Source organism: Tetrao urogallus (genome assembly GCF_951394365.1).
Source record: "Tetrao urogallus genome assembly, chromosome: Z".
In the NCBI taxonomy this organism is placed as follows: Eukaryota; Metazoa; Chordata; class Aves; order Galliformes; family Phasianidae; genus Tetrao; species Tetrao urogallus.
The window spans coordinates 63,850,250-63,877,877 of NC_136816.1; the positions used below are offsets into that span (position 1 = coordinate 63,850,250).

The following is a 27,628-nucleotide window of genomic DNA, read 5'->3' on the forward strand; positions in this document are numbered from 1 at the left end:
ACTATACATACAAGTTGCTTACAAAATTAGTCCGTACCAAGAGAATTCTTTGGAAGTAGAAGGAAGATGTGTAATCTTGTCCTTCCACACAGAGGAAAAGGACAAAATGAATCTTCCAAACTTTGTACCCTTTTACTGTGATAAAACCAATTAAACCACTCAAATTCAAGAAATCAAATACACTGAAAGGATAGAACTGTAAAAACAAGAGTACTGAAAAGAACTCCTATATGGAGACAAGAGTTCTATCTTGTATTACCTGTCCTTATGTGTACCTGATAGACATTAAGAAAAATCAGCCAGATTTTGCATAAGTGATTTCTGCTCTTTTTCAGAAAGCAAAAGCATGAGAATCAGGCTCCAGAAAAAAAGTATGTTGATTTTTATAAAAGAAGGCTCCTCCGCAAAACGTGGCGTTCCCTCTATGGCCTCCCATTTTGAGAGACTTCGGCTAAAAATTTCTGATGTTTTTATTTAGATATGGGGGGGAATGAGTAAGGGGTTATATTGCAGAAGGTACTATAATTTCCAAAGAGCCCTAAATCCCTATTTTCCAAATATTAGAAGTCCTCTTTTAGTGCTAAGGTCCTTCTGTAACATTGCCTTAATCAAGAGTAGAGGTTGTGTAATTTTTAACAAGAACTCCCAGAAAACCATCTCTGCTTCTTGCCTAGAATAGATCCACCACACTGCCAGTTCCAAACCTCAGGAAAAAAAAAAAATGGCATTCCATCTAAAACCTTATTGTTTTAAAAAGAAGCATCTGAATATCTTTGATGAAGCACTGCACTATAGAGATTTCATGTCTAAACAATGGACAGAAGAAATCACTGATTTGCTACCAGAACTTGAGAGAGTACAATTCTACTCAAAGTACTTATGAAAGGCAACAAAGACTGCATACACAGAAAGTGTAACATGACTGTAGTATGTATTCCCATGTGTTCAATCACAAAAGCATCAAAGACACTTCCATGCAGATTTCTGCATGTGCTAATATCTACAATAAAAGCACTAGAGGGATGCTTGCTTGCTATGTACAGTATCACTTATGCTATGCCATCCTGCTGTACTTAGTCCAAATACATGCTACACTCGCTTGTTTTCTGGACATAATATGATCTGAATTAGTAATAAATGCTCTAAAGTGCACAAATGTGAGGTTTTTTGCATCAACACAGTAAGCAACTTCTCAAAAATTCACAACAAATTTAGGAGGTAGAGGACATATTTTGAACAGACAAATTTTGATAGGAGCCATAGAAGAACTTTCTTGATCTCACACCAAACCAAACAAATAAAGTATTGAACAATCCCTGAGCATACCAACTTGTAGGGATAGGACCAACTTAGCAACAACAAAAATGCAAAAACGTTACAAAAAAAAAAGAACTGTATTTCTCTAAGGTAAGAGGCTTTCAAGTAACCTGCCATGAAACTGGTAAAAATCTTTGTACTCTGTACTTACTTTAATCGTGACTAAAACTCTGGCAGCCAGGGAGAAAAGAGTTTCTATCTGGACTGAAGCACCTTAAGACCAGTGAATAAATGGTGATTATTTATCCCAAAATAAGGCAGTAACTCCTCTACCTGATCCATAACAATTGCAGGAATTCTGGAAGAACTGAGATCTAGCAGAGGATGCAGGTACAAGTGAAGCATAAAGTTGGAACACTTATTTCATGAGATAGTTATCAAGCACTGGCAAAGGAGAGAGACTGCATCATACAAAAAACACTCATTTCCCCAAAGAGAAACAAATCAGTCTACCTGTGGCTATGTAATAATGGTATACAAACTTCACAAGTTAAGTATATAATTTCTTGAAAGCCAGAAAAAAGAAAGAGTTTTAGTCTTGTTTGATTGTTTTGAAGGCTACAGTACACCATAAAAAATACACTGCATTTTTCCAGATGTTTCTTGTCTAAAGCATGTTCAATCTACCTACCACTACAAAAGTAAAAGTAACTTCAGTGGAAAAAATGTTAGGAGACAGACCCCAAGCTCTCCATGAATAAATTTAAAATTACTGATCACAAGATGATATAAACAGAGCACAAAAATGATCAATTTCATTGAAACAAAATTAAATGCAGTAAAGATCTCTTGAAGTCAGCACAGATTTTCTACATAGATTGACAAACATTTTCTAACAAGACTTGAATTAGTTACCAAATGACGAATATCTGAAGTTAAAAATTTTGATAACCTCAGCAATTGTATTTATATACACACTCTCTCTCTTTACTGATACCTATAAAATAGAATAACAAACAAAAACAAAAACAAAAAAAACACCCTGGAAGGGGAGAAAACATGCTACCTCTGCTGGCTAAAACCCAAACTCTATATAAAAATAGTTGCATCCTTGCAAGTATGTCCAAAATCAGCCATTTCCAACTACAAGCTTCTCAAATTAGAATTTGCTCAATTTACACATCTGCAAAATTGTTCCTGAAATTATCTAGTAAATTTGCATTATATTATTATACCCGATTTTTTTTTTTTTCTCAGAAGTTAAACACAGTGTAGAGGAAGCTTTTGAGAAATACTCACATTAACATATAACTATCTCATTTATAAAATAAATCTGAATTTGAAGATTTACATATGTATCTTGAATCCACTTTGAGATTTTTGAAGCCTGAAGACCATCAAACCACCACACAAAAGCAAAAAAATAAAATAGATTCAAAGTTACGTCAAAAAGTATAGCCACTGAAATGAAAACATTTCAAAGGCTCATCTGAGAGATCAGAGTATCAGAGAGATCATGCAGATATGGCATTCCTCTAAAAATTATAATACCTGCATAATAATGAATAATAACAACAAAAATCCAGGTGAACACTGGATACAACATGGTATGTTTTAATCAATCATTACAGTGGCTTGAAAAGAGTAGATGTGATTATAATCTAACATCTCCTTCAGATTAGGTTTAAATGGGAATATGAATAGATGGGAGTAAAGTTTTTTTCTGTATTTCCTTTTAGTAGGTAACATCAGCATGAATAATTCAGCTATCATAACTTACTGCTAATTTTGACTTATGGTACTGCTGGGATTTTAGAAACTTTATAACCGATGTTAATCGTATTTCATTCAGTCCCATGGTTCAAGTAAGAATAGGTTAGAAAGAATTTTGAAACATAAGAACTTCACTTTCCACACAGTAAGACCCCAAATAAAGAAAATCGGCTACTAAAAATATGCATATATGAGAGATTACAGTTCATTGCTGGAGGGGAATGGAGATGAATGTTGTATAAGAACCTACACTGAGTAAACAGAATTGAACTATGTGACAATGAAAGGAAGTTGTTTTGTTGTTGTTGGTTTTTTTTTTTTTTTTAATATATATATATATATATATATGAGTTTTGCAGACATATATATATATATCTATTTATATATACTGGTATAATATATAGTGTATACACACACACAATCCTTTTACCTTTATCTTGCACTTCTTTTGAAAATCGCTCCCTTTCAATAGCTGATTCACGTTCTATCCGCTCAATTTCAGCCAATGCATCCAATTCTACTTCATCATATGACGTTATAGTTCCTTGTTGCGAAACCTGTTGCTGTGTCTGTACCACAGGAGTTTGAGGTTGTTTTGCAGCAACTGAAGTGTTCTGTTGTAAAACAGGCACTTGTTGTGCCTGAAGGAAAGCTGTCTGTTCATGCTGCGGCAAACACTGAGCAGCGTTTAGTGGGCGGTTAACATCCTGTGGAGTAACGGGTGTTTTAGAAGTCTGTCCTGGGTACTGCACATTAAAAGGAATATCACCCTCTGACACACTGCTGTTTTCCAAACCAGAAAGCATATCATCCTGCTGGTCCAAATCCGAAGATCTTACACGAGAGAGTCTTAATGTAAGCTTAGTGGAGTCCTTGGAAGGAGAACTAATGATATCATACATTGCAGCTTTTTCAGTCTGGTCTTTTTCATCCTTGCCTAACTTCATTTTCTTTTGTTTCTTTTGCTTTCTTTCTGGAGAATCTAACAATATGTCTGGGGGAACATCTCTAGGTGATGAATAAGGTGGAGGCTGAGATTGTAGGATTAAAGGTGGTCTTGATCCTAGAATAATAATTCAGAAAAACTGAACAGTTATGTTGTTTCATGTTTATATAAAAACACACTAAATATAACCTACATATTTTTAATGTGTATTTGTAAATATATCTGTGTTCACAAAAGATCTAAATGAGATTGGTAGGAAGCACATTATTCCTAGATCAAGATGTAATCCAGATAGCAGCACTCTACTTCCTAGGAATTTTTGGCAACTGCAGGTGAAGGGATCATTTCAGAGAAAATGAAACAAAAAACCCACAACCACACACACACACACAAAAGTACCTGCAGATTTAGAATATCATCTATTAAAAACAGTGGATGTAAGCAAATTGACTGCAGAAAAAGAAAAGATAAAAAAGAATCTTCATAGGGTCCAATGATGAAGGATCAGTGGATAGATACTAGTCATTTCAGACATATATTTTTAAACAATTATTTTAAAAAAGAAAGACAAAAAAAGAAAAAAAGAAAAGAACAAAATAAATGTAGTTTAGGGGTGTTCCCCTACCTTACAGTTCCATAGAAAGGTGAAAATACAAACCATATTAAAAGATCAATTGGCCTCTCCTTCTTGCTTGACTCTGACACTTTTTTTTTTTTTTGTAAGCTCACTCTACCCCCTTCCCATTTCCCCATTAATACCTACAAAATACTAATTGTCTTAAGGCATTATTTTACCATTCTCTGCAATACCTCACCTCTTTTTTTAATTTTTTCTCATTTTTTTAAATGTACAAATTTTTACTTCTACATGTGGTAATTCCAGACTTTGAGCATATCTACAAAAAATTTAAAAAGTGGACATTTTTCATTAAAAACATTCTTCAATTCAGCACATTTAATTTTTTCTTTCCTCAAATTAAAACAGCTCCTCATAACTATTAGCCCAGAAAAAACTTTGAAAGGCAAGTAACTTACACTTAAAAAAAAAAAAGAAAATTAAAAAAAAAAAAAAAAAGAAAGAAAGAAAGAAAAAGGAAAAGAAACCAAGAGAAAAAAAAGAAAGAAAAACAAAAAGAGGATGGACCAACAGGCTCCAGCCTGCTTTTGTTTAAACAAAGGAAACATTTCTCTGATCCCATTCATCCACTAGGAAATACTGATCTTCAGAAAGAGGTGACTGAGGTATTGTTAGCCATTCTGTTTTAGATCATCGTAAGTCAGTACTTCTAAAAACATTCAAAAATTTATTGGAAGACAGGACCCCCATATGCTTCATTCAAGAAACACTACTAAATAAGTGAACAGATTTATTCTGCAGCTTAAATGTATAGTAGATATTTTAAGAAATATTAATTATTAAACAATGTACTGGTCTGTAAATGAAAGAAATAATGGTAAATCCTGCAAAGCTTCAGTTCAAATGAAAGTTGTTTCCTTACTGACAACTTTGCAGACTGCTATATATTAGTTCCTCACTCTAACAGTATATTCTGTGAGATGCGTATGTAATGCTGGGTATCTTACACAGTTCTCCTTGACCATGAGAAACAAACTCTATTTTCTGCCAACATCTACAATGTTGGAAAGCCCTGTTTTGATTTATCCTGATTCTCAACACCTTTCTGCTGCTTCACTTCACCTCCTCAAATTAGATGCAAAATACCAAAGTCCTGGCTGCATCCTACAAAGCTCTCTCACTTGCCTTCCACCAGATTTCTGTTCTTGGTATGCATGTAGATGTGCGCACACACACATATCCTAATTACCATCTCTTAAGACAATAACTTACAAAACTGTCTCAGCATAGCAGAAATTGTTAGCGATTTACTTCCTTTAAGGTAATGAATACCACTAGGTGGAAACAGAGGCTGCATTTTGTCTACAAATATTAGAGGCAGCTCAAAACTTTTCAAAGAGGATTTACTGACATCTTTACTCTTGAATAACTTAAATGAATATCTCTGAAACTGAAATATTGAAATGCTTATTGTTCTATTGTTCTCTATTGTTCAAAGATGGACAAAGATATGATTCTTCCCTGCCTAAACTTTTAAATAAATATGACAAGATCATTCTGATTTGGTATTATTTTTTTCATGCTGAAAAATAACACTGCAGCACCAGATGAGTGCAGATGAGGTTGCTTTGGTTTTTTTGTTTTTTTTTGTTTGTTTGTTTTGTTTTGTTTTTTTGTCTTAATCTTGTTTAATCTTTGAGTTGACTTGGAGTTGGAGGTCAGAAGGATTTCAGTACATTACATTCAGCATTCTTAGAAAATGAAGAAATAAAGTACAGTCTTCCCTCTGCTAGGCAGCACTACGAATAGCTATCTTCCCCCTGAAGGTATTGAAGGTAAAGTCTATAAGCTGCATTTTAAATGTGTATGTTCTAAGATATTCAAAGATATCTGAAAATGATGTTAAGCCTTTGGCAATAAATGGATGTAGGCAGTACAATACCTAGATTTTGAAGCAATTAGGGGAAAAAAACGTGTATTCTGGATGAGTTTAATTATACCACAGATGTTAATAGTTTTGAATACGTATCACACAGTGAACACGTACCACAATGTTGGATGCTTAGATTTTAGACAAAACATCATTCATTAGACAGAAAAATTTTGTCTACTGCTACTGAAGTAAGCCTGGAATATTTCCTATCAGCACAGACTTAAAGCATTATACATCTGAGAACAAAGCTCTCACAAGACTTTTTGACAATAAAAAAAATGTTTTTATGGAAAGAATAGACAGACAGATATGATATGTTAGCTGAAACAGTCAAGATTGCAAAGCTGAGAAGGTAAATGATGTCAGTATAGTGAAACATATGATGATCATTGGAAGTGACCTCTGTGAATGACTCCACTGCCATAATATTCTTTTAGAATAAAGAAATATATAAGTAGCTTTCCAGTCTAAATGTAGAGCTGTGTACTAATTCGTGAGGGAAAAAAAACAACTGACTTTCTGTTGTTGAACTTCCACGGTAACAGTAAAAGAACCTTGATCAAATTTCATGTATGACAAGAACATACAAAGGTTGTAAGATAAAAAGACACTTTCCTCTGAAGGTCATTCTATCATTACTGACCAATGATGATCCAGATAATGCCAAATATAAATGACAAGTAGGTAACACCATGTGAATTAAAGACTCTACGAAGAACAAATAGACCCATAAACAATACGTCCATAGCTTCTCTTTTACAAAGTCATCCTGACCACTCATGATAACCTAAGGATTGGTTATATTAGTTTTCTTAGTGATAGAAGGCACTGAGTATAGAATAAGTTTTTACAAACTGTGTTAGCACTTTTAACACCTTTTTTTTCCTTTCCTTTCAAATGATTTTTTTCATATCCTTTGTAATGCAAGTAACTACAAAATGCATTACATTAACACTGACTTAGTCACCTTAAGAATTTTAAGTTTCAAAAATACTTTCCCTCCCTCTACTCCCCCATGTGAAATGGTTTCACTTGCTCACTGTACAACTATAATTTGGGTAGCAAAGAAATAAGCTTCTGTTCAGGAGGTTACACACATCACTAATATCTAAATCTTACAGTTTTTGGACTGCATACTTTCTAATTATGTCATAGTACTTGCAGCTTACCTAATCTTTCATGATATTCTCTCTGATCATCATGGAGCCTTTCTAGAACTAGCTGCCTGTCAAAGTTGGTGCACCAAGTCCCATCACTAATCACATTGTTGGTTGTAACCCACGTGATTAAAAAACAATTCTGAAGGTGATCAGGAACACAGAACTCATATTTGGAAGAATTACTAGCTTTTCAGTCACATAACAACAACTACAAAAGATTCACTCCAAACAGTATCTTCATCTTCCTTTAAATCGCTTTCAGGCAAAGGTTCCCAGATGTTCAAAGAAAATCTTTCACCAATCCTACATGCTCATTTGCTGTTATGCATCAAGACCAGAAAAAAAAAATACTAGTGAACAAACAAAGACTAATGTACAATCCTTGCTACATAGTTTGCTTCTGGAGAGAAACACAAATTTTCAAAATGCTATGCCTTTTAAAATTCATTATAATGTGATTCTCCAGACATTACCATAGAACATTACCATAAGGAAGCAAGCTGCCTCCCTGTAATATTTCTAGGAAACTTGCTAGTCTGATTCACTCCTCTGATTATTATCCTTTACTGTCAATTCAGGCCAGCGCTGAGAGAACCTGAGGATTACCAAAAAGGACTTCTGGGGACTGGGGCAGTTAGTGACAAAGAGGGAGCAGATGTAGAGGTGGTATTTTCCTCTATCCCTACAGTGGCAGGAAGGGATATTTGAGAGGACCAGGAAAACTCATCTCATAAATGCATGGCTGAGAGGCTGGTGCAATAGCAAGAACTTAGGTTTTTTTGACCCTGGGATGGTTTAGTCAGTGTCTGGCCTGATGGCTGCTGATGTCTCAAAGGAGGAAATGGATCCTAGCCCAGGACCTAGCAGAGTTTGTTGAGATGACTTTAAACAAGATAAAGGGTGCAGGGGATAAAACCAGGCCCACTAGAGATAAGCCTAGACAAACAATGATGGGTTTGGGGATGAGATAAGGAATTCAGATGAAGTGCAACTATGCCATTGCACACAGCACGGGCAACAAACAGAAAGAGTTGGAAGCCATCATGTAACAGGCATACTGTAGCTTAGCTGTCATTACTGAAACATGGTGTAGTCCTCCCACAGCTAGAGTAAAGTAATGGATGGATATAAGCTCTTCAGGAGTGATAGGCAAGGAAGGAACAGTGGTGGTGTGGCTCTCCACATTAGAGAGTTTTGATGTTAAGATCAGGGCTGGGAATGATAAGGTTGAGTCCCTAAGGGTAAGGATCAACGGAAGGGCTTACAGGGCACGCGTCCAGGTGGAAGTCTGTTACAGACTGCCTAACCAGGATGAAGAGACAGATGAGGCATTCTACAAAGAGCTAGCAGAAGCTGTTATCTCATAGGTGATTTAAACACCCCTGATTTATGTTGGAAATATAATACAGTGCAGAGGCAGCAGTCTAGGAGATTTTTAGAGTGTGTGGAAGATGACTTCCTGATGCAGCTGGTGAGAGAGACAACCAGGGGAGATGTCCTGCTAGGCCTGCTGTTCACAAATAGAAAAGGATTGGTGGGAGATTTGGAGGTCAGGAGCTGTCTTGGAGAGAGTGACCATGAAATGGTAGAGTTCTCGATTCTTGTTTAAGCAGGAGGGAAGTCCGAGGTAGCAAAACTGCTACCTTGGACTTCCCGAGAGAGGATTTTGAATTGTTCAGGATACTGTTAGGGAGGGTCACTTGGGATTTAGTCTTGAAGGGTAAAGGGGTCTAGAAAGGCAGGTCACTCCTCAAGAGGGAATTCTTGAAGGAGTAGGAGCAGGCTGTCCCCTTGTGCTGCAAGATGGCTGGCGTGGAAGAAGATTGACTTGAGTGAACAAGGAGTTTTTTCTGAGGCCCCAAGAGACAAAGAGAAACTGCTTCCTGGGGAAGAAGAGATGGCACATCATGGAGAGTACAAAGAAGTTGCTAGGACATGCAGGAAGAAAATTAGAAAGGCAAAAGTCCAGTTTGAATTCAGGTTGGGCACTGCAGTAGAAGAAAATAAAAAACTGTTTTACAAATATATTAACCGTGAGAAGAGGGCTAAGGATAATCTCCATGCTTTACTGGATGCAGTGGGGAACTGAGGATAAGGAAGAGGCTGAGGTTCTCAATACCTTCTTTACACCTATCTTTAAAAGTCGGATCAGTTACCTTCCAGCTACTCTCCCCTGACTTGGAAGTCTCGGATGGGGAGTAGAATAAACCCCCATGATTCAGGTAGAAACAGTTAGAGATCTACTACTCCACCTGGACTGCCACAAGTCCATGGGGCTGGATGGGGTCAACGTGAGGGTACTGAAGGAGCTGGCAGAGGTGATATCCAAGCCATTTTCCATCATCTTTCAGCATCTCTGGTCCCACAAGGCTGGAAGCTTGCCAGCGCGACTCTTATCTACAAGGAGGGTCATAAGGATGATGCAGGCAACTAGAGGCCCATCAGCCTGTCCTCAGTGCCAGGGAAGGTTATGGAGCTGATCATCTTGAGGGAGATGTGCAGCACACGCAGGACAACTGGGGAACTGAGTCGAGCCAGCATGGGTTCATGAAAGGCAGGTCCTGCTTAATCAACCTGATTTCATTCTGTGATCGAGTGATCCGCCTGGTGGATGAGGGAAAAGCTTTTGATATAGTTTGCCTAGACTTCAACAAAGCCTTTGACACTGTCTCTCACAGTATTCTACTGGAGAAGCCGGCAGACCATGGCCTGGACAGATGTACCCATCACTAGGCAGAAATCTGGCTGGAGGGCCAGGCCCTGAGAGTGGTGGTGAGTGGAATTAAATCCAGCTGGAGTCTGGTCACAACTGGTGTTACCAAGGAGTTGGTATTGGGGCCTGTTCTGTTCAATATCTTCACTGATGACCTGGATTAGTGCACCCTCACTAAGTTTGCAGATAACACCAAGTTGGGAGAAAGTGATGATCTGCTTGGGGATAGGAAAGCCCCACAGAACAATCCAAACAGGCTGGATAGCTGGGCAGAGGCCAGTGGGATCAAGTTCAACAAGACCAAATGCCAAGTCCTGCACTTTGGCCACAACAACCCCAGGCAACACTAGAGGCTTGGGGCAGAGTGACTGGAAGGCTGTGTAGAGAAAACAGACTGATGCTCAGTTACACATGAGCCAGCAGGTGGCTAAGAAGGCCAGTGACATTAGAAACAGTGCTGCCAGCAGGAGCAGGAGCTCACTGTCTATACTATACTGATGTTTGTCTGATGGAAAGGCTCATAAGCTGTTGCTGACAGAGTCTGAGGAACATTCACAACTTACTGCCAGAAGATCTTAAGAAGCAGCAATTACACTGAACAAATGAGAAGAACAAAATATTTTTTTTATTTAATATGATCTTAATCACCTTCACATAAATTGAACTTTTCATTATAATAGAATCAGACAAATTCTCCCTGTAAATCTATCTAAAACAATCTCACAATCAGTAATAGTAATTTGAGCCTCCACCCCTCTGAAAGTGAAAATACAGACTCTTCAAAAGACCAGTAAAGTACTGTCTAGTATATTATGCACAGCCTGTGTAATTTCAGCACATTCTAGAACAATTTCTCTGTAAGAATTGAGAGAATAATTAAGAGGTAATATTCCAGGGTGAGTTTGCTAAGAATAAATCAAAATCAAAATAATTTGATTTTATGAAGTGGTGGGCTTTGAGAAATAAAGAGAAGTTAATGCCACATTTGGACTTAAACAAGTTCAAGACTGGTCCAAGAAATTAAGTCTAAGAAATTAAGACTTTCTAAACAATTTATCATAGCAAGTTCACAAATAGCTGAGGAAAGTATGGGCAAAAGAATCATAAGACTGCAGTACACCATATTGGAAAAATGTTTTCAAAGAAAGAGTATCAAGTTTATGGTAAAAATGGATGAACAGAATGTGGGCAAACCAGTGCAGAGCACAGTCCTAAGAGTAGCAATAATAAAATATTTGTCAACGTCAACTTTTCAACTAATAGAATTAAAGATTACCTTCGCTAATCTAATGATTATACTGAACTTTTCGGTGAGTTTTTTGGTTGAGACCTGCACCTGTTTTTAAAGAAGGAAAGAAAATTACAATTATCTTTCTACTGAAACAAAATGAATGGAGTAAGAAAAAGCACAAACTTTACTCATCTGAGAAAGAGCAACTGTAATAACAAGACGGGAAGATGGAGAAACTCCACACAAAGGCAGCAGTATGTTTATAGCAGCTTGCAGAAAGAATCTAATTTGTTACCAAAGAGCAGCTATTTTCTCATACGTAGCAGGAATAAAATACAAGATGTCATTTTCTAACTACTCCTCCTTCTAAGTCTTCAAGCTGTTATATGTACAACTTAGGGCAGTACAACATCAAGACAAATAGACAAAATAGAATTCAAATAACACAAAAGACATTTAGAGGCTTAGAAATGTTGACTTATGTAAAGATGATAGAAAGAAGCAGCTATGTTCAATCAGTAGATTAGATGGTGGAAGATGTTATAGAAGTCTTTGATATGTGCATGAATGTTATGTGAAAAAAAGGGACATAAATTGTTTTTCCTTGATCTCTGGAAAGAAATCAAGAAGTGTTATTCCTAACTCCAACAAAAATGTTTCATGTAAAACATTAGGAAAAGTGCTTCCTAGCAGTGTGAATTTGAACAGATTGCAAGAGAAAATAAACCACTGGTGATATTTTAGCAGAAAACTAGATGGAAATTATTGGGAATGACACTACTACAGCTCATTCAGGGTGAAAGTAAGAAGATAGGAAGCCCTCAGTTCCTTTTGTGCTTTATTTTCTGAAATCTCAAGAGTCTTTCTCTGGAAATCTTCCCAAAATTTGTACTATATTTTATATATATAGTACTAGATATATGTATGTATGTATGTATGTATGCATGTATGTATGTATATGTATATATATATACACATGCAGTGTGTATATATATACATATACATATATATATATACACACACACATTTGTTTTGATTAACAAACTATGCTGATGTCTATTTTCAAACAGTATAACTTCATTTAGAATTCAGACTTAAAGGGATAGTATACTAGACACATAACGCAGATTTGGGAGTTTTCTTGGAAAATATTCATTTTCCACATACTCTTTAAATAAACTTCAGGGAAGAATCCCTCCACTTTCTCCACAGTTCGAAAATACATGAATGTATGAAAAAAAATCAGGCTGTTCCAGCTTAGAACTCCTGCATTTGGAAGCATCCTTGTGTAAAAAGTTTAAACTTGAAGAAGTAAGAATGAACACTTGTTTTGGCCCTGTCAGAAAACACTTCAGAATGAATTTCTTCCACTTTTCAAAGGAGAGAGGAAGAGATTATATTCTTTCATAAGTATCTTTGGCAGCACTGAAGTCTGCAACAGAGATTTGAAAACATTTGTAATTCTCCTTACAATCCATTATATACAGAGACCAAATAGAAAAGAATCTTCTCTGGAGAAGTCTTATAAATACTTGAGAAAATAAAAGTGATCGTGCCAAATTATTCAGAAAATAATCAAGTACCCACGCTACTTTGTTAGACAGCAGCTTCTAAAAATATTTTTGGGTATGACTGTAATTCTCACTGTCTTATAAAATGTTGAAAGGTTATGTTGAATTATTTCCTCTATGACAAATAGTAACAATTTCTGGAGGAAATGCAAGTTATTTCTGGGGGGAAAAACAAGGTGCCAAGGTTTAGTTCAGTATGGGTTGCTATTATTTCCTACAAATGTTTCCCTGGGATTTCCCGAAATTATATGGAAACAGGACTGTAAAAATAAGAACTCTTCTCTTTGGAAAGCAGTGGTTTAAATCTCAAGGAAGACTTTCCTTTATATAAATCTTTAAAAGTTGTCTTTAAATATGTATCTCTCTCTCTCTATATATATATATTTATTTTTTTTTTTCTCTGAAGTTCAAAAGTGGTAGGAAAGTAGAACAAACAGACAAAGGACTTTGATAAGAAATCCATTTTGGATAATGCATTCCACAAAATATATTATGAGAAGAAGGAAAAAATAAAAAAAAAAAAAGGAAAAACAGAAGAAAATTTCTTCTTCACAGAAGAATCATAGGAATAAATTTTCAATGATAGTTGATAAGGCAGTAGACAACAGCAGAAAGTAGAGCCAAAACTCTGTTTTCGTACTGAGAAGACTAAAATTTATACTAACAAAGAAGGATAAAGTCCAACCTAAAACCTTCTGCATAAAACTCCAGCTGCTCAGGTACCTTTACTGGAGCAAAAGAAATGAAGCAGAAATTTCTGCATCAGGGAAACTGTACTCCATTTAGTAAGTGAACAACCAACCCAAAGAACAAACATAACTTGTCCCCTCTCAAATATTTTCTTGAGTTACAAACCAAACTTATTCCTCATTCAATTTCTGTCAATTAGACAGCTATCATTCAGTTTTGAAATGATCCAAGACTTTGCAACCACAGTCTCCAAATCACCATACGCCTTTGCTATTTCCATGTCAAAAATACAGAAATGTCTTGCAGCCTTTTATCTTCAATAATTCCCTCACATTTCTATACTACATAAGAAGGTATAGATATTGTAATACCCTTCCCTGAGATCAATTTCTTGGCTCACATCTAGAGCCAATCTTTCTGTCCTCCCACACAATTACATATTTTGCTAATTTTCTTTATCACTGTTTGCAACATGTCAACCAAACTTTCAAAGGCTACTGACAGCAGCAATGAAAATTTCACAAATTTATAAGCACAATCAACAACCTTCACTTCAAATCAAGACAAAAACTCACTGGAATTACATACTCTAAACAGTACTGTTATTATCTAGATGTCTTCAGGACATTTATAAAATTAGATTGGCAGAAGTAAATGCAAGGTTCTTGGAGCATCAAGAACTCATTCTCTTAATCAGGATTCGTTAATCTCAAGGAAAGAACAGTGGTACCACCACTAGTAAAGTATTTCAGTTATGCGCTTTATCATCAAGAAAAATAAATCTCACAGGTAAGTAAATAAAAAAATACCTCTTGAACTTTTTCAGTACCCATAATGCTGAAACATTACAACATGAACAGACTCTTTTCAAGAAGAAAAAAAAGAGAGATCTCTTCAAAATGGGTTCTGAGACAGCCAATTCAAACAGCTGCAATTTAACAAAAAATAATTTAAATATTCTTCTGGCTGAGTAGTTATCACATATCTAAATGGAAGAAGCTTAGTTTCACAGTGTTGTGAATGTTCTACAAACATGGATTTTGTGTAATTAGTTTAAGAAAAACAAGCACGTTTAGTCTTTAGCATTTATATATGTCTTACAAGTCCTTTAGTACAAGATCTCCTAAAATAATGATGCCGCTGGCACGCTATACAAAATTCTTTTATCTTGCATTTGAGTCACATTTTTTTTTACATCACTGCCAATATACATATATATTAGATGAACCACAGCGATCATTTAGCAGTCACAGAATCAAAGAATAATTCAATTAAGACCTCAGAAGGTCTATAGTCCATCTGTTGGCTCAAACTGGGGTGAGCTAAGTCAAATCATTATGCGTGATTTTATCCTTGAAAACCTCCTGGAATGGAGAATGCACAGACTCTCTGGACAACCTTGATTGACTATCCAGATAATTAAAAAGGTTTTCCCTATATTCAGACAAAACCTTCCATTTCAATTTATGTTCGTTTTAGCTCACCCTTTTTCCAAACCGCTCTGAAGAGCCTCTTCATAGGTTTGGGAAGGCTGCTCTCCCTGACTCTGAGGACTTGATTTATCCAAGCTGAAAAAGCCTAACAACCTCACCTTCTCTGCAGTCACTCCCTTCTCCCTATCAACCTAATCTGAGTATCCAGAAATAATCAATTGTGTTCCAGGGTTAAAAGGGAAGGAAGAACTCTTGTATCTTTCTACTATTTCTGTATAACACATAAGCACTAAAAACCTCTGCTATCAAAAATACATTCAAACCCCTGCTTCACTAAGTCTCATGCATCTCCATAACTGCTTTTTAACAATAACATTATCAATAGTGGTATGCTTTCTAGATTTTAGCATAAAGAATTATTTTGAGCAGATTTTTTCTGTTCCATTTCAACTGACATTTTGCCCTATTCCTTCTCCATAGCTAAGGTGTTCAGGCTTCATTAATGCTATGTGTATTGTGTTCATTGAACTACTTTCAATTTCATGATCTTTCAATTTGATGATTGCAATTACGAAAAAAGTTGCATGTTAAAACACTTTCGAGGTGGTCAAGAGTTCAATACTCGTAATGCTGCCTTGAAACTACTTGTTATGCAGAGCAACTGAATCCATTCTTATAAACAATTCAAATCCTCACTTTAGAAAGGATTTTGAATCCTTCTGTCCTCCATTAATTTAAGATATGTTTTGAAGTACCATTTGTCAATTTTTGGACCTCCAGAAATTTCTCCTGGATGAGGGCTCAAAATAATTTTGTTACTGAAATCTAATTACATACTCCTTAATTCTACTGGAAAACAGAATTCAGAAGGACTAACTAAATACCTCTTTAAACTCTCTGTTCCTTTAAATTAAGAAAAATACATTGATACATATGACTGCTAGACTACCTTTAGGGGTTCCATCACTTCCAGCTGGAGAACAGACTGACTGTGGTGACCTCAAGGAAAAAGATGCAGCATTTCTTATTGAAGGATCACCATCCTAAAGTGACAATAAAAAAAAATACCATTATAAGTATGAATATTTCATAAAATAAAGTAAAATTAGTACATACATTGATAAAATCAACTACCTGAAAAACCAGACAATAAGTATTATAAAAATATTTATTTATATAAAAATTTTTACAATTTAGGCTGTCATAAAGTAATGTTCCAGAGCACAAGAGCTCTTAGAAGAAACAATCACCAGAATATGCTCAGAAAAATACATTCATATGCAAAACTTTCTTGTTACAACCAGTTATAGTAGAATAAGCAAAGTATGAACTCTATATAATAACAACGAGAATTGAGCATAAAAATTAGAATTTTAAAACACATTAAACAGTTTTTCCACTTAGCCTACCCCTAAAGCATATCTAGAATACAACCACAGTTTTACATTTAAGCAATAATAATAATATTTTCCTTAAATCGCTGTCATGGAGCCCTCTGCTGGCCAAGAATATATATATCCAGTCAATGAAATAGATTTAAACTTTGATAGAACAGTATTTCCTATCATTAGCATTGTTTTTTAAACAACGATAGGATTGCTGGGGGGGAAGGGGGAGGAACACAAACAAATCAGCAACCTTTTTAACTATGAGAAAATAATTTCTGTAGTATAAATAAATTGCAAAAAGTCAATTCTTTTAAATTAAATCTTTTAAAGATTTCATTCACATAACTCCTTATATGAAAGATTCCTTTCATAGAACTCCTTTTTATCTCTTTCCTTTTTTTTTTTTTTTTGAATCTGAATTTTCTGTCCCTTATCTCTATAGCCAATTTCAACTCAATTAATAGAACATTAGTTGGTTCAACTGTAAGTTTCTACATGCTTCTACAAAAAAAAAAAAAAAGATACATAAAAAGAAAAACATCAGTAAGTCAGAAAGCTAAACTGGCATTTGAAGGAGATAGAAGCCTACATAGATGGGCAACTGCACACTCCCTTTAGTAATGGCTAATGGCTAAACAGACAGTTCTGCAGTGCATACTAGCAGATGAGCTACAATACACATTATGTCACACAGAGGAATAGTTCATGCTATCAGATCAAAAGAAAGAGCTTTTCACCTGACAGTAACTATAATTAAAAGTGCAAGTTTACACTGCTTACAAGAGCCATAGAACATATTGAGCTGGAATCCATGATGATTGCCAACTCCTGACTTGAAAGAAGGCAACCCAATACCACTGTCTAAATGCTTCTTGAACACTAACAAACCTGTAGTCATGACCCTGGGGTACGGTATCTGAACCCCCTGCCAGTGAACAACTTAATATATAATCTGAACTTTATCTGACACAGCTCTAAGCCATCACATCCTATCACTGGTTCCCAGAGAAAAAGGATCAACACCTCCTTCTCTGCTCAACTTCGAGAGGAAATAGACAGCAGCCATCTCTCAATTTCCTGTGAGATGCACAAAACAAAATTTCTCAGCTGTTGCTCATACGTTACGCCTCCTAGTCCTTATAGCATCTCCACTGCTCTTGTTTGGACACATTCTAATGATTTTATACCATCTTTATATTGCAGACTCTCTGCAATAAAACAGCATTCGTTATTCAGGATAAGGCCATTCTGATGCTGAGTCTAATGGAGCAACCACTTCTTTCAGCTGGCTAGTTATACTGAGCTTAATGTACCCCTAAAAAATGGCTGGCTCTTATGGCCAGTGAGGTAGATTGTTCACTCATATTGAGCTTATCACAAACAAAAAAAAACTAGTGATTGCCTCATGCTCAGATCTATGAATATATCACTGCAAGGCCTATCTACTCTCAAGGGAATATATCATTCTTCCTTCTCCCAATTTAGAACTGTCTGCAAACTTAGTGTGCACTCATCTCCTGTGTCCAGGTCACAGATTAAAATTTTAAAGAGGACTGGCCTAAAATTGAGTCATGGGGAACATGACAAGTGGCTTGCCACCAGTTTGATGTTATTCCATTTACTACAACTCCTTGAGCGCAACTCTTCTCTCAGTTGTTCACTCATAATATTGTATACATATGTACAGTATCTGGCTGTACGTTGAAGATATTATGAGAGACACTACCAAAAACCTTGCTAAAATCCAAAAAAATTCATTTGCATCCACTGCTTTTCCTTTGTTAACTGGGTGAATAACCTTGTCATACCGGAATATTAAGTAACTAAGTCATGACTTTCTCTTCATGAACCCATGTTGCTTTAGAATTACTGCCAACTCTTTCATATGTTCTTCATCAAGTCCCAGAATAATGTCCATAGTTTTACTAAGCACCGAAGTTAGAGTAACAGTACCGTCACTACCAGGATATTCTTTCTTACCCTTTTTGAAAATTGGAATAACATCAGCAAGCTTCCAAACAGCTGTGAACTCTCCAAATTCCAAAGACCATTGATAAGTAACTGAGAGAGGTTTGGTAATAATTTCATCTATTTCCTTCAGTATCTTGAGATGAATTCCACTGAGTCCTGTAGACTTATGTGCATTTAGCTGCAGCAGCAAATCCCATACATGTTCAGTGTCAACTGCAAGCTTATCACTCTCACAAACACAGGACCCCAAGAGTTCCAGGACCCACCAGTGGCATTAAAAACAGATGCAAAAAAAAAAAAGTCTCACTCTCTCTTCATCCCAATTTGTAAGGTGACCAATTGTCAAGTAATGGACCAATGCCTTTTTTAGATTTCCTTTTGATGTTAACATACTTTAGAAAACCATCTTAGTTATCCATTACAGCACTGGCCAACTTCAACTCTAACTGAGCTTTAGCTGAATCAATTTTCTCCCTATAGTGACGAAGAGTTTCCAAAGTCCATAGTATTTCTTTTTCCCACCTTTGTTCCTGAAGGAGAAAACTGTTCAGCCAAGCCAGCCTTCAGCCCTCATCATGGCTAAGTGATCTACCGTAGACTCACATTAACAATACCTGCTTTATTAGTTTTTATCCTAAATCCTTAGAGAGACTTTCAACCCTGGCAGCAAGCACTGTACAATCCAGCACTTTCTTTACACGCAGCATTATCTGTCCACCACACCTTTTCATGCCTGTTTCTTCAGTATCATTCCCTACAGCTGGAAAGACAAAGAATAGTATTTGCATTTCTGATTCCTTCACCAATTTCCTCAGTGCCATGAAGTCTCTTTTGATTGTCCTTGGACTTCTTGAAAAAGCAATTGTAGATGATAACCTAAGGTGACATACAAGCCTGTATGCAGGGGAGTTTTTTGATCCTATAGAGCTCAGTGTTGATAATGCTAAGGTTGGGTCCTTATGAGTAAGGATCAGAGGAAGGCCAACAAGGCAAATAAAGTGACAGGCATCTGTTACAGATCATCCAGCCAGGAAAAAGTGACAGAAGCAGTATTTTATAAGTAGCTGGCAAAAACCACACAGTCACTTGCCCTTGCTCTTGTGAGGAACTTCAACATATCAGACATTTGCTGGAAATATAAGTACAATCCATCAGAGAGGAAACAGTCTAGGATGCTTGTGGAGTGTGTGGAAGATGACTTCCTGACACAGCTGTAAGAGAGTCTATCAGGGGAGCTGCCTCACTAGACCTGCTGTTTATGAACAGAGAAGGCATGATGGGAGATGTGGTCAGAAGCCCCTTTGGGCATAGTGACCACAAAGTGATAGGTTTTCAATTCTTGGTGAACTCAGGAGGAAGGCCAGCAAAACCATGGACTTCTGGAGGACAGACCTTGGACTGTTTAGGACATTGGTTGAAGAAGTCCCTTGGGAGATAGTTCTGAAGAGCAAAGGTGTCCAGGAAGGCTGGATGCTTTCTCAAGAAGGACATCTTAATGGCATAAGAACAGGGCATCACCTTGTGTTGCAAGATGAGCTGTCACAACAACTGCAAGCAATGCTACAGGTTTTGGGCAGAATGGTTGGAAAACTGCATTGCAGAAATGGATCTGGAGGTCTTAGTCAACAGCCAGCTAAACACGAGCCAGCAGTGTGTCCACATGGATCTCCTGGCTTGTATCAGAAATAGTGTGGCCATCTAAGGAGATGACTGTGCTCCTGTACTCAGCACCGGTGAGGCCACTCCTTGAGTGCGATCTATTCTGGGCCCTTTACTACAAAAGAAAGACACCAAGGAGCTGGAACGTGTTGAAAGAAGGGTGACGGAACTGGTGAAGGGTGTGAGGAGTATTTGAGGGAACTGAGATTGTTTGGTCTGGAGAAGAGGAGGCTCAGGGGAGAATCACAGAATCACAAGGTTGGAAACGACCTGCAAGATCATCCAGTCCAACCACCCTCCCATTCCTATCAGTGCCACAAGCTACTAAACCATCTCTCGTAGCTCCTCATCCAGGCGCCTCTTGAACACTACCAGGGATGGCGACTCCACCACCTCCCTGGGCAGGCCATTCCAGTGCCTGACCACCCTTTGAGAGAAAAAGTTTCTCCTAATATCCAATCTAAACCTCCTCTGGTATAACTTGCAGCCATTTCCTCGGGTCCTACTATTTGCCTGGGAGAAGAGGCCAGACCCTTTTGCACCACAACCTCCCTTCAGGAAGTTGTAGAGTGCAATGAGGTCTCCCCTGAGCCTCCTCTTCTCCAGACTGAACAATCCCAGCTCCCTCAGCCGCTCCTCGTAAGACTTGTGCTCCAGACCCCTCACCAGTTTCGTTGCCCTTCTCTGGACACGCTCCAGGGCCTCAATGTCTTTCTTGTAGTGAGGGGCCCAAAACTGAACACAATACTCGAGGTGCGGCCTCACCAGTGCTGAGTAGAGGGGGATGATCACCTCCCTGCTCCTGCTGGCCACACTATTTCTAATGCAGGCCAGGATGCTGTTGGCCCTCTTGGCCACCTGGGCACACTTTCGGCTCATGTTCAGCCGAGCATCAACCAACACCACCAGGTCCCTTTCCTCTTCACAATCATCCAACCACTCATCCCCAAGCCTGTAACGCTGCCTGGGGTTGTTGTGGCCAAAGTGCTGAACCCGACACTTGGCCTTGTTAAACCTCATCCCATTCATCTCAGCCCAGCGATCCAGCTTATCTAGATCCCTCTGCAGGGCCTCCCTGCCCTCATGCAGATCGACACAACCTCCCAATTTGGTGTCATCTGCAAACTTACTCAGGGTACACTCAATCCCTTCATCTAAGTCGTCAATGAAGATATTAAACAGGATGGGCCCCAGTACCGACCCCTGGGGGACACCACTTGTAACAGGTCTCCAGCTGGACTTCACTCCATTGACCACCACACGCTGAGCACGGCCCTCCAGCCAGTTCCTTATCCAACGGAGGGTAAAACTGTCCAAGCCATGGGCAGCCAGTTTCCACAGAAGGATACTGTGTGAGACCATGTCAAAGGCTTTGCTGAAGTCTAGGTAGACTTCATCAACTGCCTTTAAGAGATCTTATCATTCTCTACAACTATCTGAAATATAGATGTAGTGAGATGGGAATACATCTCTTCTCACAGATAACTAGCAATAGAATAAGAAGTAATGGCCTCACATTGTGCCAAGGGAGGTACAGGTTGGATATTAGTAAAAATTCCTTCTCTGAAAAGAGTGATCAAGCATTGCACCAGGCTGCCTAAGGAAATGGTGGAGTCACTGTCCCTGGAGGTGTTCAAGAAACACGGAGATGTGGCATTGAGGGACATAGTTTAGTGGGCACGATGGTGATGGACTGACAGCTGGAATTTATGGCCTTAGAGATCTTTTCCAACATTAACAATTCTATGATTCTTTGAAGTAACCTGGAAACATCCTTAATCCAATACCCAAGGAGTCAGCAAAATTTGCTAAATGACTAGTTGGCAGATCAGGCCCCCTGCTCCCGTCTGAAGAAAGTCATGCATGCAATAAACCACACTTTTTTCTTTATGGGGATGGTCAGGATGCTGGGAATCAGTTGACCTAACCCTTGTTTCTCCTATACCACAGATGGGTCCTCAACCATATATCTTTATGGGTCCTCCACCATGTCATTATGTCCCTGTCCTTCCAATTCCAGAGACTCACAGCCGTTGTGAAAGAACACTTGAGAAGGCAAAACAGACCAGCAACTAGCTTCTGATGAAATTTTGTAACTACTGTTACACTGTTACATTGCAGGCATCAATACTTACAGTACTGACCTCACGGTTCAAAGATCTAGTAAAAAAATACTATTGGAAACTTAGGTACTCTCTCTCAAGAGCTGTTAAGAGACTGTGTTGAGCTTTTAAGGAACCTCCATCAAACTACATCTGCATGGTTAAGATGAAAAATAATAATTTAGAAAAAAAATCACCACAGACTAAAACTGGGGGGAACTTCGTTCAGATATTAGAGTTCAAGATATCAGAAAGAATTACTACCACATAAACTAAAGCCACGAGGATAAAATTTCTTGAAAAGAAACCAAACCATAATACACATGTAAATCAGTAAGAAAAACTGTCTATGTGACCTCTTGCCTTTGGCAATACTATCATGCTACTGGATACGTTGCTCAAATATGTCAATTCTAATTGAGAAGTACGAGTATTTAGAGAGACAAGTTAATCCTACACCTACTTAGAATCTACTATTGTTAGCATCAATATACTGATGTAATTACTGCAGTGACACTTTACCATTTTATTAACATAAACTTGTGAATAAGTAAAATTTTTTGCTTATCATAATTTCAACAGAGTGCTACAAACTGTTGAAAAGGAAAGAGATATCTTCTACAAGAACTGAAACCTCACATGTTAGAGTTGCACAGTTGAGTGAATATGTCTGAAACTTAGATGTTTTCAAGTGGTTTTATAAATCAACAACAATATAGTAAAACATCTGTCTTACAAGGCAACTAAATATGTTTTATGATAAATTGATTTAGGTAACATACATCACTACTTAATCTGTGCACCATCTGTAGGTAGTCTTCATTTGATCCATGTCTAGAATTATCAGCATGATGATTAGCTGAATTTCCCGACAACTGACTTGAAACTTTATTTTCATGGAGATTCCTCATCCCTGCTGTGACAATAGGACAAGCTGAAATGCAAAAACAAAACAAAACAAAAAAGTAAATAATTATACTGATATATATATATATATATATGTATATACACTCCTTAGCTCTTAAAGTTTCATGAATATTACCATAAAAGAGGAAATCGCTGAGCTGTATACAAGAGGTCTGGAATCTGAACAAGAATAGGGGTTTTTTTTGTTTTTTGTGTTTTTTTTGTATTCTGTTTTTTTTTTTTTTTTTTATTGTATCCTTTAGCCACAAATACCCTGAATAAAATCAGGTGTGTAAGATTTGAATTTTCAAGATTTACAATCTAAGTTCCATGTACATTAGACAAGCTCTTTCCACACCTATTCTGGGTCAACTTAGTATTAGTCTCGTTTATACTACAAAGGTTTATTAAAGTGAGGTAACCTCATAGCAAAACTTAGTTACGCAGGAAAAAAATGAATTTTTTTGTCTGGTACAGAGAAATGATGGCCATCAAATAAAAGCCCTAGGGTTTGCTTTTTAGTTGTTATATATGTGTGATAACTATGCAAAATAGGTGTACACTGGGAAGAAATGTCACGTGAAGAGGCATTTTACATTTTTTTCCTTTTTTTTTTTCCTTTTTTTTTTTTATTTTTTTTTAATACTGTAACTTTTGGAGGAGGTTGAAGGGAGGCCTCATGGCAGCCAACAACTTCCTAAAGAGAAAAAGTAGGTAACCAGGTGCTGATCGCTTCTCTCTGGTGACAGCTACAGGACCCAAGGAATGGCATGGAGCTGTGTCAGAGAAGGGTTAGGCTGTGTGTTAGGAAAAGGTTCTTCACCATACGGTGATCAGCCCCTGGAACAGGCTCCCTGGTCATGGCTCAAATTTGCCAGAGTTCAAACAGTGTTTAGGCAGTACTCTTAGAGATAGGGTTTGATTTTTGTGTGGTCCTGTGTGGAGTTTGATTTTGTGGAAACCTTACAACTTGGAATATTCTATTATTCTGTGATGTTCTGCAGTTAGGTAAACAAAGACAAATATAACAACAAAAAAATTCTATCAATACAAAGATTCACGTTAAGCTTGTGACTCAAGAGCCATGAAACGTGCACGTGAAAGTAAACATCACAGACTTACCTTGCTGCAGCTGAGGATGCGGTGTGTAACTTGGAGGATGTGAATATGGCATGTATCCTGCAGGGCTTTGAGGAGCATATGGACTAGGCACTGGACTGTTCTGTTGTGCCAAAAATCTGTTACCAGAGCTTGTCTGTGGTGGCACAAACCGGCTAAAAATAAAATTTTAAAGCATTTGAGAAGTTGTAAAAACAAATTTAGACAATGTTGTTATTCCTTTTGAAATAGTATATATCTGGCACATTTTAACTTCTGGAAAAGACATTATTCTAACGCAATGAAGAAACCTCTTCAAAAGCAGCATTTAAATCCATCAATGCCGTCTCAATTTCAATTACTACTTAGGAGTCAGAAAGTGGGTACTGTATTAGTAAAAAGATAGAAAGCATTCCATCTAGTGAAAGCAAACATTAACAGAAGTTATAGATATTTACCATAATAAGGCAATTTGCAATAGTTGTATCTTATTAGAAGTTTATTGGAATCTTTAATGAAAACGACAGCTAAGGTCTTACTATCAAATAACCACAAGCTCACTAGAACTGACAAAGTAGTAATCTTATTTAAATATGACTTTTCCAATAAGATTTCAAATAACTTTATCTAACACAACTATACTGTTAAAATATAGGAATATAGGCAGTTAGGCAGGACCTGATGTAAAGGTTACTGAATATAATTTATTCTTTCATTGGATTTATCCTGGACAGATCCTAGAGATAGAATGTTATAAAAATCAAACAGGCTTGTGATGATAATGTATACTATAGCTTACATTCTTTCATCAGTTTTGTGTTGCTTTTTAAAATAAAAATAAAACAAAAACCACAAAAACCATTCACAGCTCTGTTTTAGACAGTAGCTCTATGGAGATAAGCTTCCACAGAAAGTCACAGCAAAATATTTAATACAACAATTTTGCAAGGATCTTAGAAGACACAGCACACTGTAACATTCTCAATTCATAAAACTTTCTTCATTACCACTTTTCAATATAAAACCAACAAATAAAATAAAATAAAACCACTACTCTTGACAGTGTAGTGGGTTTTGTAGAGATAGAAAGCATTCTGTTTGTCAAAATAAATACTACACTAATTTGAAATGAAGTGTGAAATAACAGTTAATTTTAATAATGATGTTTAATATCTGCTGATTTTCAGTTTCAACCCAGCAGCCCCAGCTAGTGAAACTGCATGCGGAACTTTCTCCTCTATTCTATGGTACTTTCTTATTTTCAGAAAGACCTAGCCTAAAAGCCTAAAGGCACATCTTGCCTGAAGGAGTCTGAAAAAGTACAAAAAAGTTGAAGAGGAAGCCAATGGCCAAACAAGTGGACCTATCTTCCTATGAGTGGCCCTTTGTGTAACAGAGTAGTATTCTGTGCTTTAATAAGACCTTTTTTTCCACTCTTCCACCATACTAGTACTGCTACCCATGCTGGAACACTCATTCTCTTCTCCTTTATATTCTGATACAGAAAGAAAACAACTGGAGGGGTAGGAGAAGGTAGGAGGATTCCTTAAGAAAGAAAATCTGCCAAAACTATCTATGCAAGAGAACAGAGAGTGGAGAATTCAGACTTGTCCTTACAACACAGGATTAATGCACATGCATAAAGCGAGTAAATGCTAAATTCGACTTTTTCAGCAGCAGAAACTCATCCTGCTGTCAAACAAATTCAGGGTTAATCTTGACACTGATCTTCTAACTTCTACTCATTTACTTACAACTGGAACTGAATGTAACTGTAGGAAGCATTTTAAGTTTGCTGCCCCCTCCCTCCCTCATTTAAAATAAAGCATTACCTGGAAGGACTATGTGAAATAGTGGTTTGTTGATAATTGGAAGATGCTGGACTACCACGCATAGAATTCTGAGAAATACTAAACTGTGGAATCATCATCCCTATTGAAAAGAAGACAGCAGTATTAAATATACGCATTTCATTTCAGAAAGACTATATACCAAGAGATCTATAACTTTATAGGCAGAAAATGTTACATGTCTGCAACAGTTAGAAAACATTAAATAACATTCATTCTGTGTAAGAATCTATTTTACATTGCAAAATAGAAAAGCATTCCTAAAGGAATGTTAATTCAGTTACAAATTTCAACAGGACTTATTTCCTTTTACGTTCTTCAAACTTTGCAATCCAAAATCTGCTAGTAGATAGAAACACTTTAAAACAAACATACACTCACACTCCAGTGTGTACAGTATTTAGTGTGCTAATGACTAAAAGATTCAGGAACTTCACAAACCAGAAGACTCATTAAATTTATATCCTATTTTTTTAGCAAGTAGAGGTAACAATCACCTCATACAGAAAGGTGTGAGACTCCTTTGGTAATACCTAACAGTTTCCTTTCTAATACTTACTATAACATCTTTCTGTTCTGTCTCTAGTACACTTATAAAATGTATCAGTGTGCTGAAATATTTTGGACTGCAAAGCAGAGCCAATTTCCTGAATTGCAGATTCCCACAGTTTGTACAGTTCAGACCCATGTTTTGGACATTCAGAAGCTGAACTATCTATCAGGTCACAAGTACCACAGTGCTTGAAACTAACAAGCATCTTTACCAGTGAGATTTTAAATCAATCTTTTTTCCTTTTTACTGTACCATTATAAAGAATTTGCTAACAACCACATGACACTGGAAGTTAAAACAGTGAAAGCACATTAAAACTTTTATGATCTTTAATCACATGATTTTAATGACAAAATAAAATATCTCATATTTAAACAGAATCAGAATCCATGTACAAACTAAGGTTTAGGAAGCCATAACAAGTGACTCACAGAAACGGGTGAAAGCATGTCAGTGTTGCAATATTTTATACTTAATATTTCATAGAATGCTTAGATTCTATCTTATCAATCCTCCAAGTACTGTCATAGAATCACAGAATCTTAGAAGCCTTAGAGTTGGAAAGGACCCTTAAAGGTCATCTACTCCAAATCCCTGGCAATGAAGGGACATCCGAAGCTAGATCTGGTTGCTCAGAGCCTGGTTTAGATTGGCCATCCAGCCTACTATCACTGATTTCAATGACTGCAATATTTACAGAAGAAAAGCTTTTTTCAGAAATCTTCCCTCTCAACCTTTTTCCTTTCTTTTTTTCCCAACAAAGATGAGATGTGATAATCCCTCAAGAATGCAGCCGTTATCACCTCCCCAGTAGGTA

At 37.0% G+C, this 27,628-nt stretch overlaps 1 protein-coding gene across 1 annotated transcript in view; it reads right to left on the minus strand.

Annotated features, from left to right (window-relative positions):
• NIPBL (NIPBL cohesin loading factor) overlaps nucleotides 1–27,628 on the minus strand; it is a gene marked incomplete at its 5' end in the record, with an annotated part of 109,675 nt that overhangs the window by 69,812 nt on the left and 12,235 nt on the right. The window contains 5 exons of the mRNA XM_079548636.1: nucleotides 3,461–4,093; nucleotides 16,234–16,327; nucleotides 23,187–23,338; nucleotides 24,433–24,584; nucleotides 26,241–26,340. Of these exons, the coding sequence (XP_079404762.1) occupies nucleotides 3,461–4,093; nucleotides 16,234–16,327; nucleotides 23,187–23,338; nucleotides 24,433–24,584; nucleotides 26,241–26,340 (1,131 nt within the window). The remainder of the gene's footprint in view (nucleotides 1–3,460; nucleotides 4,094–16,233; nucleotides 16,328–23,186; nucleotides 23,339–24,432; nucleotides 24,585–26,240; nucleotides 26,341–27,628) is intronic.